Source organism: Myotis daubentonii, chromosome 4, assembly GCF_963259705.1.
Source record: "Myotis daubentonii chromosome 4, mMyoDau2.1, whole genome shotgun sequence".
Classification (NCBI taxonomy): Eukaryota; Metazoa; Chordata; class Mammalia; order Chiroptera; family Vespertilionidae; genus Myotis; species Myotis daubentonii.
Window position 1 is genome coordinate 9,224,372 of NC_081843.1, and position 13,455 is coordinate 9,237,826.

General features: G+C 55.3%; 1 protein-coding gene across 2 annotated transcripts in view; it reads right to left on the reverse strand.

Annotated features, from left to right (window-relative positions):
- Positions 1-6,249: 6,249 nt before the first annotated feature.
- The window catches only part of LOC132232699 (integrin alpha-M-like), a 48,199-nt gene continuing 40,993 nt past the window's right edge, over positions 6,250-13,455 (reverse strand). Inside the window, exons 17-30 of one of the 2 annotated variants that reach the window (XM_059692161.1) lie at positions 12,725-12,876; positions 12,505-12,636; positions 12,274-12,347; positions 11,933-12,074; positions 11,721-11,840; positions 10,829-10,908; positions 9,978-10,061; positions 9,565-9,640; positions 8,714-8,821; positions 8,453-8,536; positions 8,211-8,324; positions 8,030-8,131; positions 7,680-7,790; positions 6,250-7,035 (exon numbers count right to left, since the gene is read on the reverse strand). In XM_059692161.1, coding sequence (XP_059548144.1) covers positions 6,964-7,035; positions 7,680-7,790; positions 8,030-8,131; positions 8,211-8,324; positions 8,453-8,536; positions 8,714-8,821; positions 9,565-9,640; positions 9,978-10,061; positions 10,829-10,908; positions 11,721-11,840; positions 11,933-12,074; positions 12,274-12,347; positions 12,505-12,636; positions 12,725-12,876 — 1,451 coding nt within the window. In that variant the 3' untranslated portion in view covers positions 6,250-6,963. Of the gene's footprint in view, positions 7,036-7,679; positions 7,791-8,029; positions 8,132-8,210; positions 8,325-8,452; positions 8,537-8,713; positions 8,822-9,564; positions 9,641-9,977; positions 10,062-10,828; positions 10,909-11,720; positions 11,841-11,932; positions 12,075-12,273; positions 12,348-12,504; positions 12,637-12,724; positions 12,880-13,455 lie in introns of both variants that reach the window. The other variant, XM_059692160.1, reaches the window with a different exon arrangement.

The following is a 13,455-nucleotide window of genomic DNA, read 5'->3' on the forward strand; positions in this document are numbered from 1 at the left end:
TTGCCCTGTGGCCTCAAGGTCACCAGTGGGCTAGATCAGCGATTTCCAAAAGGTGTGCAGCAAGGATGCTGAAAACAGGTGCTACCTGACTCCTTTTCCCTCGGATTGTCAAATGAAAAAAATGACAAGCGCCAACACAACCACAGCCATCCATCCGGTGTGAATGAATCAAAGTCATACCTATTTTTTGTCACATGGCCAAGAATGTATTTTTGGGGTGCCGCAGAATTTCAGGGGCGCGTTTCCGTGTGCTGTGAGATGAGAAAGGTGGGACTTGGCGGGGCTGGATGGGCTCCCCATGTCGGCTCAGGGTTGTGAGCGGCCGCAGTGCTTTTGGGGGTCTGGGCTTCAGGTCGACCCTCCACCTGTGTCCTACGGGTCTAGGCAGCCAGGAGCGCAGCCACGTTCCAGGCCGGAGACAGGCCCCCGCCGCCGGATGGGAGGGGTCGCAATGTCACCGGGCAAAGGGGCGGGTGTAGGGAGGCGGGACTCCCTGGGGTCACGGCTGTAACAATCTGCCAGGGTGGCCGGGATGAGAACCCTATTTTAAGTAAGAAAAAGAGACTGGACACTGAAGGGATTTATTCTTCCTGAAGCAAGAAACCCCCCAAACGTAAAACCCAGGGCCGCTTGTCCTGGGCTTGGCTGCTCATCAGCAGCGATTTGCGGCTTGTCAGTGCCCGTGTGGCCATCTCGGGTCATCTGTCACTAAAAGGATTTCCGTTCTAACGCCCTGTAAAGCTCCGGTCTGGCCGCACTCGGCACAGCTGCCAATGCAAAGGTGCCCCTGTGGGCTCTGAGCCGCAGCCCTCGGCTGCCGACCGGGACCCGGGCTGCGCGCTCAGACGCCCTCTCCTCTCCGGTCAGTGAGGCTGCTGGAGATGCCGAGCCCTTTCAGCTCTCACCTTAGAGAAAAGAAAAACGTTCTGAATGGAGCTTACAGTCAGGAGAAGAAATGGTGCAGAACCATGGGAAGGCGACACGGGTGGCACAGCCAAGTGCACGCAGGGCCCTGCAATCAGTCGTCACCCTTTAGTGACATCCAGTGCTTTGAATACAACAGAAGCTCCTCACTCTGGCGTACGGAGCCCTGCCCACGCCCTGGCCTCGCTGTGCTGCCCTCTGACTTGAGCCAGGGGTCCCTCCCCGCTCTGGGCAGAACTTAGCCATTCCTGCTTCCGATCCCAACTGGAACTGACGTTCATTGAAGCCATGGTTTTCCTGTATTTCAGTGAACCGGCTAAATGACAGCCTCTCTCCCACGCCTCCCTCCTGCCTGCTGTGGGCGGAACGGGCCAATCCTCCGAGGCCATCAGGACAGTAAGAGGGAAAAGAGACAGAGCCGGGTTTGAATCCCAGCTCCAGGCCCCTTTCCCTGCGTGCCCTCAGGCAATTGGTATGACCACTCAGCCTCCATCTGCTTGCAAGTGAAATTCAAATGCTACTAAATAGCCAGTGGAGGCCACTTAACATCACTGGTGTGAGAACGAGACAGGGCGCATGCCCAGGCCAGAGTCACGGTCACTGCACCGGCACAAACACGGGTGTGGGCACCGGGGTGCTCCCGGAGGAGGGAGGGTTACCTGGAAGCAGTTATCCCAACTTAACCTGAAGCACCCTTGGTAGCAGGTGCTGCTGGTGCGCTGCCTGGATCCCGGGGGCCTTGCCTGGGGCTGTCCTCCTGTCGGACTTCCCCCTGGAGCACCCTGCATCCCTCTCTTTGGCCCCAGAGCCCACTCTGCCCACACTCAAGGCAGGCCAGAGGCCCCAGGGAAGGCACACCCACCCCCTCCCTAGAGCAGCTCTCTGCCAATGATGGTGTGGAATTGTGTTTGCATACGCCCATCCCTCTCTCCTGGGTTGGCCCAGTACAGGTGCATGGTCTGCTCCCAGTGGGGTTATGGTCCAGGGGCTCACAGCGGTGCTTCATTTGATTGCCCACCTTTACTGGCTGCCTTCTCTTCCCAGTCCACATCCCTCCCTTAGTGGTATTTATTCTTTTATTATTTTTTAAAATATATTTTTATTGATTTTTACAGAGAGGAAGGGAGAGGGATAGAGAGTTAGAAACATCAATGGGAGAGACACATCAATCAGCTGCCTCCTGCACACTCCCCACTGGGGATGTGCCCGCAACCAAGGTACATGCCCTTGACCGGAATCGAACTTGGGACCCTTGAGTCCGCAGGCTGACGCTCTATCCACTGAGCCAAACCAGTTAGGGCTCTTCTTTTATTTTTATTGAATTTATTGGGGTGACATTGGTTAATAAAATTATATAGGTTTCTGTGTACTATTCTATAATGCATCGTCTGTATATTGTACTGTGTGTTCACCACCCCAAGTCAAGTCTCCTTCCATCACCATCTATCCCCTCTTTACCTTCCTCTACCTCCCCCCGCCACCTTTTCCCTCTGGTAATCACCATACAGTTGTCTGTGTCTATGAGTTGTTTTTAGTGTGGATCTTGGGTGTTTTGTTTTGTTTTGTTTTGTTTTTGCTTAATCCCTTCACCTTTTACCCAGCCCCTAAACCCCTCTCCTCTGACAGATGTCAGTCTGTTCTCTGTATCTATGAGTGTGTTTCTATTTTGTTTGTTAGTGTTTTTTGTTCATTGGGTTTCACGCATAAGTGAAATCATATGGTACTTGTCTTTCTCTAACTGGCTTATTTCACTGAGCATAATACCCTCCAGGTCCATTCATGGTGTCACAAAAGGTAAGATTTCCATCTTTTTATGGATGATTAGTGTTTCATTGCGTAAATATACCACAGCCTTTTTATCCATTCATCTACTGATGGGCACTTGGGCTGCTTCCAGATCTTGCCTATTGTAAATAGCACTGCTACGAACATGGATGTGGGGAGCAGCTACAGTGTTTGGACAGGTACAAGCCTTGGACTAATGAGAGGGCACAGTCCTCTCATTGCCACGTGTAAGTCCCAGCTTGGAGAGCAGGGCCCTCCCAGCACAATGATAGCCAACAGCTGTAGTTGTGAGCTTGAACCTATGGTCCAAACACATGGCCCCACGTGCCTCAGTGATGTAGGCTTGATAGAGTTCAGGGGCATGTAGTTGAGAAGGATTGAAACCCACGAGAATGTTGTAAACATCTTGATCACGCCCTTACTTTGCCTCGTGGCATCTGCTGTAAAATAAAGACACGGCTTGTGGGCAGCGTCGCTGTCTTTCAGAGAAGCAGCGTCCCACCGAGACCCGGCTTTCATTCTCTTGTCTGTCTTTTCTAAGCCTTTCAGCCGCCCCCACTCAGGTTCACCCTTGGCCGTGCTGGCGTGGCACAGGTGGAGGTGAATATGTTCTGTCTAATTAGTGTTTCAGGTTTCTTCTAATATATTCCTGGAAGTGGAATCGCTGGGTCACAAGGCAGTTTCATTTTTAAAAAATTTAAATATATTTTTTATTGATTTCAGAGAGGAAGGGAGAAGGAGAGAGAGAAAAACATCAATGATGAGAGGGAATCATTGATCGGCTGCCTTTTGCATATCCCGTACTGGGGACTGAGCCCGCAACCCTGGCATGTGCCCTTGACTGGAATCGAACCTGGAACCCTTCAGTCCACAGGCTGATGCTCTATCCATTGAGCCAAACCGGTTAGGGCTATTTTTAATTTTTTGAGGTAACTCCATACTTTTCCATGTGGCTGCACCAGTCTGCATTCCCACCAGCAGTGCACAAGGGTGCCCTATTCTCCACATCCTCGCCAACACTTGTTGTTTGTTGCTTTATTCTTATCCATTCGGACAGGTGGGAGGTGATAGCTCATTGTGGTTTTAATTTGCATTTCTCTGATGATTAATGAGAAGTTGAGCATCTTCTCATATGTCTATTGGCCATCTGTATGTCCTCTTTGGAGAAATGTCTACTCGGGTCCTTTGCCCATTTTTTAAATTGGATTGTTTGGTTTTTTGGTGTTGAGTTGTACGAGTTCTTTATAAATTTTGGGTGTATCCCTGACAAATATGTTCTCTCCTTCAGTGGGCTGTCTTTTTATTTTGTTGCTGGTTTCCTTTGCTGTGCAAAATCTTTAGTTTGATGTCATCCCAGGGTAGTATGCTAATTAGACCCGATGTCTTCCGGACGAACTTCCGGATGTCCTTCCTGACAAAGCTGGGCCGGAGGCCTGCAGCTGCGGCCGGCCCAGGAGAAGCCTCCCGTGGCCCCGGGCGAAGAAGCGGCTCCTCCGACCAGCCTCCGCCATGGACCTGTGCGGGGACCTGCCCCAGTGTTCGCTGGCTGCGGGTAAGTGAGGGGCCGCCCTGCTGGCCAGGAGACGGGGGGGGGGGGCGGGCGGGCGGGCGGGAGGCCAAGCCTCTTGCCTCAGGCCGGGCCCAGCTGCGCACTGCAGCCCCACCGCGTTCCTGTTCGCGGCCTAGGAGGACAGGGCTCTGCTGGAGGGGAGGTTCGGGGCGCAGCGTGGGTCCCGCGGCCTCGGTGTGCGGCCCCCGCGGCGGCAGCCCGGCCCCGGTCGCTCCGCGGGGTGGCGCACAGCCTTCGCTCGGGCGGGCGCCCAGGCCTCGAGCCCGCGGCCTCCCGGGGCCGGAATCGCTTTTCCCTGGAGCAGCGTCTGTCCGCGCGTGCGCACAAGGTCAGGGTTTCCGGTTGGTTCGTCTTTACCCCAGAGATGGAAGGGACCGCCAGCGCCGTCTTCCGGTTTCTGAAGCGTCCTCTGTGCGTCTCTGAGTCTCAGGGGGTAGTAGTGTCCCGGGTCGCGGGAAGTCGCCCTGTCCCCCAGTCAGGAGCACCAGCCCAGCCCGCCCGTGGCCCGCCCTGACCCGGGGTGAGTCCCGGCAGCTGGGGTGTGATCCCCGCGCGTTGGCCGCCGGGGACGGTGCCTCTGTTATTGCTGTGCGCCCGGGTTCTAGCTGGACAAACGCCCGGCGGTCCCAGGCGCCAGCTTAGCAAAGTCTCTCGGGAGGAGAATCTGCCTGGGTTTCCCCAAATTCCCTCGCCCCTACTCCCCCCTCTGTACAGGCGCAGAACAGCGAGGCCCCTTCAATAAAAACCAGTCTCCAGCCACAGTGGGCCTCCCTCATCACAGTCGCTTGGACTGGAAGGCGTTTGAGTATTGATCTAGGCACCATGACAGGGAAACACAGGCTCCGGTCATGATCCCTGCCCTTAAGTCAGTGGTTCTCAACCTTCTGGCCCTTTAAATACAGTTCCGCGTGTTGTGACCCAACCATAAAATGATTTTCGTTGCTACTTCATAACTGTCACATTGCTACTGTTATGAATCGTAATGTAAATATCTGATATGCAGGAAGGCCTTAGGCGACCCCTGTGAAAGGGTCGTTCCACCGCCAAAGGGGTCGCGACCCACAGGTTGAGAACCGCTGTATTAGAGCGAGAAAGATGGTGTCTGAGGTGCAGTAGAGGGACTCAGCACAGAGCTCCCAGCGGCTGTCCCTTTAGCTCTCTCTCCCCAGAGCCACAGACTCCAGTCTCTCCTCACATGATTCCAGTCCGCTATGCCCTTGCACTGCTAGGGCCCGTGGGAGCGGGAGGGAGAGGGGGGCTGCAAATGAGATTTTGTGCATTGGCCCTTTAAGAGGGCACCGTGTCTCTAGCAGACTCCCATCTCTCCCTGGCAGACAGAATCCCTGCTGATGTTCACAACCAGATGTTATGAATGAATCCCTGTGCCTGAGGGTACCTGGCTCCGCTGTTCTGGGCTGGGGAGCCTGGCTGGGGTGAGACCCCATGCCCCCCAGGGGGAACCTCTGCAGCTGAGCTATCACTCTGGGATCCCGGCTGCCACTCTTGGAAGCAGGGCCAGTCCGTTCTGTGTCTCTGCCCTTCCCACCGAACTCAGTGTGGCTTCTTCTGCAAGTCCTCGGTTATGGGACTTCTATTCTCTATTGGTATTTCCTGATACCGCTGTTAAACACAGTTCTTTCACTGAAATTCTTATCTTGGGTTTGCTTTTGGGAGAATGCAAACTTCTGGAAATATATCCTTTAAATTATGTTTACACATATGCAAAAATGACATATATTCAATTTATTAATTCACCATCGTTTTAATCACAAGAGATTGGACCAATATATCAAAAGGAGGCTGGTTAAATGCATTATGACTCATGACACAATGAACTAAGTACTTTATGTCTTATATGAAACAATGTCTGAGCTATATGATGAAAAAAGCATGATGCAGAAGAGGATAAATAACCTGTGCTGTCATTTGTGTGAGAAGCGTGTGTGTGTGTGTGTGCGTGTGTGTGCATGTGTTGGTGTGTGTTTGCATCGTCTTTGGGAAGGGGACCGGAAAACACATCGATTTGACTGCCCTTCAGAAGTGACTTAAATGGCTGGGGCGATGAGGCTGGAAGGGAGACTTTAGACTTATACTATGAACAGGTTGATCAATTCAAAGAATAAAAGTAACATTAAAGTAGTAAATAACTATAGGTAAAGGGAGGTGTGTCATTGCCTACTGGACGCTTTTAGCTCTGGTGTGGAGTGGGTTTGGCAGGACGCTGTGGCTGACCCGGTCCGGGCCTTAGCATGGCTCCCAGGCGGCCTGGGCCGTGGCTGTCCAGGCTTCTGCAGGTGCGCGCTCGCCCGCGGAGGGCGGCCTCACTTCCTTCCGAGGGGACGGCGTCTGTTGCCTCCCCTTCAGGTCCTCCCGCAGGAGCTGCCATCACTCTGTTCTGGAGGAAGGCTGAACGGCGAGCGGCTGGAGTACTCCCTGTGCCTGAGGGTTTGCCAAAGCTTCTGGCCCGCATGCAAGAGACATCCGAGACACACAACCCACACACTCACACACACTCGCACGCAAACATGAATGGGAAGGGAAACCCAAGCAGGTCTTTTCTGAGTGAGACATCAGCACCAGTCTCTGGACGGACAGACAGACGGACAGACGTGCCTGTGTAGCCACCTGTGCGTTCGTCAGAGTCCTGCTGGCTGCAGGAGACGCCACGCAGCGGGCAGGAGCAGCTACTGGGGTGGGGCAGCTTCAGGAGCGGCGTCACTCATCATGTCCTTGTACCGCCGCTTGAAGAAGCCGAGCTGTGGGACAGGGACAGGGGAGTCACGGCACTGAGGCCAGGGCCGTGCAGGCCCGAGTGGAGACAGAAGGACCAAGAGATGCAACGAATCGCGTGTGAGAGTATAGAAGGGACCTGGGAAAAGGGGGGCAGGGAGAAGATGGCATCACTATCGGGGCAGGGCCTTAGCTGGTGTGGCTCCGTGGCTAGAGCGTCGGCCTGCGGACGGAAGGGTCCCAGGTTCCATTCCAGTCGAAGGCACATGCCGGGGTTGCGGCTTGATCCCCAGTAGGGGGCGTACAGGAGGCAGCCAATCAATGATTCTCTCTCATCCTTGATGTTTCTATTTCTCTTTCCCTCTCCCTTCCTCACTGAAATCAATAAAAATAGATTTTTAAAAAAATATTGGGGCCAGGAAAGAAAGAAAATAAAATAACATAAGAAGGAGGAGAGCTGCTCCTGATACAGTGGCCACTCTGCTCCGGGCACTCTAAGCGCTCTGCACGCATCAACTCAATTACCTTCTCCAAGTGGGCCTCTGCGTTCCCATTTTACAGCTGAAGAAGCTGAGGCCTGGGACTTGCCGAAGGTCACCCAGCGGCAGCCAAGCCCGAAAGGAAGCAGCGAGGGGGCGGGAGGGGCAGGCAGAGGGCGCCCAGGGGGTACCTTGTACAGAGCGGCTGTGATGAGGGCGAGGAGGACCAGCCCCCCCACGGAGCTGCCCACGATGAGCGGGACCGGGTCGTACACCTCATATGGCTCCACCTTGGTCTCTGTCTGGGGCAGGGAAGGGGAAGGGAGGGGCGCGCCAGGGGAGACAGGCTCTGGGTTTCTGGAGGTCCCCCAGCCAGACCTTGCACCCTGGGCCTAATGACTAACCCCTCCCCGTGCTCCCAACCCCAGCCCTACCTCCCCCTCCTCCCCACCTCTCTCAATCTCCCTCTCTTTACCCAGACAGCCCACAATCCAGCCTCCCCTCCCCCTTCCAGGAGCCCCTCTGGGCCCCGGACAGTTACCTGGGCCCTCACCAACGCCTCCTGTCCTGAGGGCAGGGCAAACCTCCGGGCATCAAACAGGATCTCCGCTGTGCTCACCACCTGCAGGTGGTTGTGCGGAGTCTGGGGAGAGACAGGCAGAGCTGGGCGCGGGCCTGGGCAGCATCGTGTCCAGACCCGCTGAACCTCGGGCCCCGCGTACCTTGATGTACCAGTCAAAGGAGAGGTTGCTGGTGAGGGTGACGCCGAACTCCTCCTGGCTGCCGAAGGAAGCAATGTCGCACTGGATTCTCAGGCACACGGCGACAGAGCAGCTCTGGGGAGGGTGGAGAAGGGGGCCTGGGGAAGCTGGTGCAGAGCACACACCCCGGGCCACCCCCGGCACCAACCAGGGGGCAGTGCTGAGTCTGCGTGGCCCGAAGCTGGTGTTGCCCGCATTCTTACCAGCACCGGAGCCTTGCTCAGCTCAGCCAGGAAGCTGGAGCGAGGGGGCACCCTCTCCTCCTGGCGGCATGTCCTGTTCAGGTTCTGAGGAAAGAGGGGTGCTGTGAAGGGAGACGTGAGGGCTCCTGGGTGCACCCCGAAGCAGGGGGTGATGTCCTAGGCCCAAGAGACGGTCAGAAATGGCTCCAAAACCCAGCAGAGGAAACGGAGATTTTAGGAAAGACCAGGGCTGTGGAGGGAGGAGCGGGGCCCTGGGCTTACCGGGGAGAAGACGACGTCTGGGTCGCCCCACACGGTCACCTGGTTCAGCCGGATGGGGATCCAGAGGACCACACTGATGGGGGGGCTCCTCTGCCCCAGGTTGCTGAACTGCAAGGGGCGGGGGTGGGGTATGAGGGCGCCGGCCTCGCTGTCACTGCACCCAGCCCCCACCTGCCCAGGACACCTGGTGACCAAGCGCCCGCCACCCACTTTCTGGGAGGCCGGCAAGTGTGGCCTTAAACACCTGCTCACGGGCCAGCGGGGCCGGTGCTAGGCAGCGGCTCATCCTCACTGTGGTGAGGCCGCGGGCCTGTCATCAGCCTCGCTGAGCCGTGTCTCAACCTGTAAACGGGGCGGTGCCGCCGTCGCAGTCATTATGGAGGTAAAATGAGTGAATCGTGTCCGTGTGTGTCCAGCCGCCCCGCAGCACCCACGGGTTGGGCGTCGTGGTGAAAGCACAGAGGACAATGTCCAGAAGGAAATGTTATGTTGTTGCTGATGTGAGCTATGCAGCTAGGCCTGCGAGGGTTGCCTAACGCGTGCCGACTTCTTGTCATCATTCCCTAAGCAATACAGCACAACAGCCGTTTACGCAGCATGTACACTGCTCTGGGATCTCAGTGACCCAGGGTGTGCGTGGGTTATAGGCAAATACGGCACCATTTATATAAGGGGTTTGGGTAAAGGGGGGATCCTGCAACTAAAGCCCCGCGGAGACCGAGGAATGACGGTACGCACATATGTGTGTTTAGAGTGAGAGCGAGCTCGGACAGAGCCTGGCACACAGCAGGCCCCCGACGCACGCTTCCCATCACCATTCTGCACCCCGGCCCGGCCTCTCGGCTCCGCACCTGATACTGATGGTTTATAACATGGCTGGTCTTCTTTGAAGCTGTGAAGTTGAGATATTTGGTGGAGACCTCACGGCTGATGGTAGAAAGAAGGAGGAGCCGGTGAGAGAACATCAGGAATGTTCTGGAAGGGGAGTCTCGGACTACGTGTGTAAGGGGTAAACAGACACATGGGTAATGCAGGCCTGAGAGGGTGCGAGCAAGGGGTGATGTGTGTGACTGGGCCTCACACACATGTGCACACGCACACACGTGCACACGCACATACTCATGCATACAAATACCCATGTACACACACACACATGCATGTTCATCCTCAGAGCACATGGGCATATGCGTGCAGACTGACACACACAGGTGCTCAATGGCCCGTCCGGCCGTGCGCAGGGGGAGGGGAGCTCTGGGCGCGGCACCTGGCGACCACCATGTAGACCGTGTACTTCACGGGCAGCGCCAGCTGGAACTCCGTTTGGTTGGTTCTCGGCAAGTTGTTCTCACTGAGGGGAGACAGAGCTTTTCTTCTCTCTCTCCCTCTCCCTCCACCTCAAACCAGCCACCAAGTTAGCCCTTTCTGCATCCCACCCACCACTGTTCTCCACCCCTGCCTCCACCTCGCCCAGGCCCACCCTACTGCCCAGATGTGTGTGCTGCCTTCTTCTCACTAGTCCCTGAATTCCAAACTGCTCCCACCCCAAGCCCCAGCCCTCCTGGGGGTGGTCTTTCTACCATGCAAATGTGATCTTGTCACGCCCAGGTCACGCTACAAATGTGCCGATAGCACCCACCAGCCAGTTTATGACACTATCTCAGTTATGCCAACATCTCAGCCACTCCTAAACCCTACGTCATGTGCCTGGGCCACGCCCCACAGTCTGATCTTTCCAGTCTCTGGCTCTTCCTTCATTCTGTCTTCACGCCCCCCCCCACCCCAATTTATGCCTTTATTTGGCCAACTCACAGCCTCAGCACATCTTCTCCGGGATTCCTCTCTGAACACCCAGCTCCCGAGAACACAGGACAGCCCATTTCAGTGTATGGTAATCGCCAGCGCTCCTGCCTACCTTTGCCACTAAGTGATAACCTCTGTGAGGGCAGCCTCAGTGTCTCGTCCATCCCTGTCCCACCAGCACTGGGCCCAATGCCTGGCACATGGTGGGGGTGGGTGTTCATTCAGTGTTTGTTGAATGAATGAGCTGAAGCAAGAACCAGTGCGGGGGGGGGGGGGGGGGGAGGGGTCGTGATCTAACGCAGAGGATGCCTGTACCTGGTCACATTGGCCTTGAGGAGCAGTCTCTCTCCAAGGGAAGCATCAGGGTCCACGTCCAACGTGATGTTAAAGGTGACCTGGAGTTGGAGAAGGAGAGATAACAAGAATAGGAGACAAGAAACAATCACATGTTCCTTAATGGAAGCATGAATAAGTCAAGGGTGGTGCATCCATCTAACACGGGTCCTCAAACTGCGGCCCCCGGGCCACATGCAAATACAAATATTGTATTTGTTCCCGTTTTGTTTTTTTACTTCAAAATAAGATATGTGCCGTGTGCATAGGAATTTGTTCATAGTTTTTTTTAAACTATAGTCCGGCCCTCCAGCGGGCTGAGGGACAGTGAACTGGCCCCCTGTTTAAAAAGTTTGAGGACCCCTGCTCTAACAGAATAGCCCTCGGCAGGCAAAAGCAATGAAGTTCTGCAACGTGGATGATCCTTGCAAACCTGCTGCTGCGTGAAAGAAGCTGGTCACGGAGGACCACGCGCTATGGGACGCGCTGGTACGACCTGTCCAGGATGGGAGGGTCTGGAGGCGGAAAGTGGGCTAGCGGTTGGCTGGGGCTGGGAGAAATAGGAACGGGGGCTGATGGCTAAGGGGAGCAGAGTCGTTTCTTGGGGTAAGAAAATATTCTAAAATTGATCGAGGTGATGGACGCACAAGTCTGTGAACAACCTAGGAGCCACCGAATGGGAATGCTTTAAATGGGTGGGTGGTGTGGTATTTGAATTATATCTCAGTAAAGCTGTTTCTCACAAAAGGAAGCTTTACAAGAGGAATAAGAGGAAGGAGGAGGAGAAAGCGGGGAAGGGGAGGGGGAGGAGGAGGGAAAGAAGGGAATTCAGAAGACGACGAAGGAGAAAAGGTGAGGGGGTCCGCAGCCTGACCTCTGAGTTGCTTGGGAAGATGGGGTGGTTTATGGTGCAGCTGCCACTCTGCAAGGTCCTGGTTTGGGTGGAGGGGCCGGGATCACAGGACACGCGCCAGGATCGCCATGACTGCGGGGACTGGAAGGCAAGGGAGGCAGAGGTGGTGACGTCAGCCACGGCCTGGGGACCCAGAAAGAAGGCCAGGGGGAGCCTGAGAAGTATTTGGCTACCTGCACCCCTGACACCGTCCGATAGGACAAGCCAGGCGGGTAGAAGAAGGCGACCCGGGTCCCGTAGGAGTCCTCGCCCTGGTTCCTCACGGTCAGCGTCACGTTGAAGTTCCGGAGACCGCCCACCACCAGGGTGTGCAGGCTGTGGGGGGAACAAGCCAGGCCAGAGATGCTGAGGGCTCCCCTGTGGGAGGTCAGCTCTGGGGGGGAAGAGGCGTGGACACTTGGAGGGAGAAGCCAGTGGGTGGGCAGCCAGGCAGACACCGCCAAAACAGCGGCTGTGCCCGGCTCCTGGGGTCTCCGCGTAGGCTGGGAGGCAGCGACGAGGAAGAGAAACTCACTTGGTGAAACTGAAGCTGATGCTGAGGTCATCCTGGCAGACGCTGTCATTGCCGCAATTCCTCTCAAAGGGAAACTGCAAGCAGATAGGATAGGATGACAGAAATGAGAGGAAATAGTGAAACGCTGTGAAATGAAACAATAAGATACAATTTTGAAATGAAATGAAAAGAGTTCCAACCATGATGGCAGCGGGGCCGCCCGTGCCCGGCAGGCCCGCATCCAGGACTCACCGCGGCTGTGAAGAGAGTCTGGGCATCCACAGCCAGCACGGGTCGCAGGTTCCCGAAGGCGGACAGGGGCTGCCCCTCCAGAGAGAAGTTGAGGCGCAGGACAATGGGGGTCACTGAGTCCTCTACACAGTCCTGAGAGACAGTGGTGGTTTGGGGGTCTGCCCTGTCAGCTTCCCAAACCCACCCTGTGCTGGGAGGCCCCGAGCTGCCTCCTGCTCACCGGTAAGTGTAGCCTCAGTGTCTCACACGTCTTACTCAGCCCCAAGACCCGTGTCTGTCTGCGTGTGCTGTTCTTCGTCTCGTCAAAAACGGCGCGGGGACTTGAGCGCGTGGAGTCTAGAGCCAGGTCATAGGTGACAGTGCTCCGGACCTCTCCTGCAGGGGCAGGGCATCACGGTGGTGAGCAGCCTGGCTTGGGCGTCAGACAGGCAGGCGGGAGGCCCGGCGCCTCTGCTCCGCAGCTCTATGGCTTTGGGCAGCTTATCTGACCTCTTTGAGTCTCGATTCCTTATTTTTACATGGAGGACAATAAGTGTACCTTCCCGGTGGTGAAAATGAAACGGAATAGTGTCTGCAAAGCACATAGCACAGTGTTTGCCACACCGTAGGTGCTCAATACACGGTAGCTGATCTGTTACATACTAGAAAACCGCATGTTTTTTCTGGCTGCTTTTAGCGTTTTGTCTTTGTCTTTGGTCTTCAGCAGTTTGTGCCTTGATCTAGTACAGTGCATAATGTTGTGTACACCAGTGTATTGCACCATGGTATGATTTCCTTTATATTTATCCTACTTTGATAGAGAATCTTGATATCTTTCACCAGTTTTAGAAAATTCTTTATCACAATTTTTTTAACTGTTGCTTCTTTCTTATTCTCTCTCTTCTCTCTCTCTCTCTCTCTCTCTCTCTCTCTCTCTCTCTCTCTCTCTCTCTCGCCCTCGCCTTCTCCCTC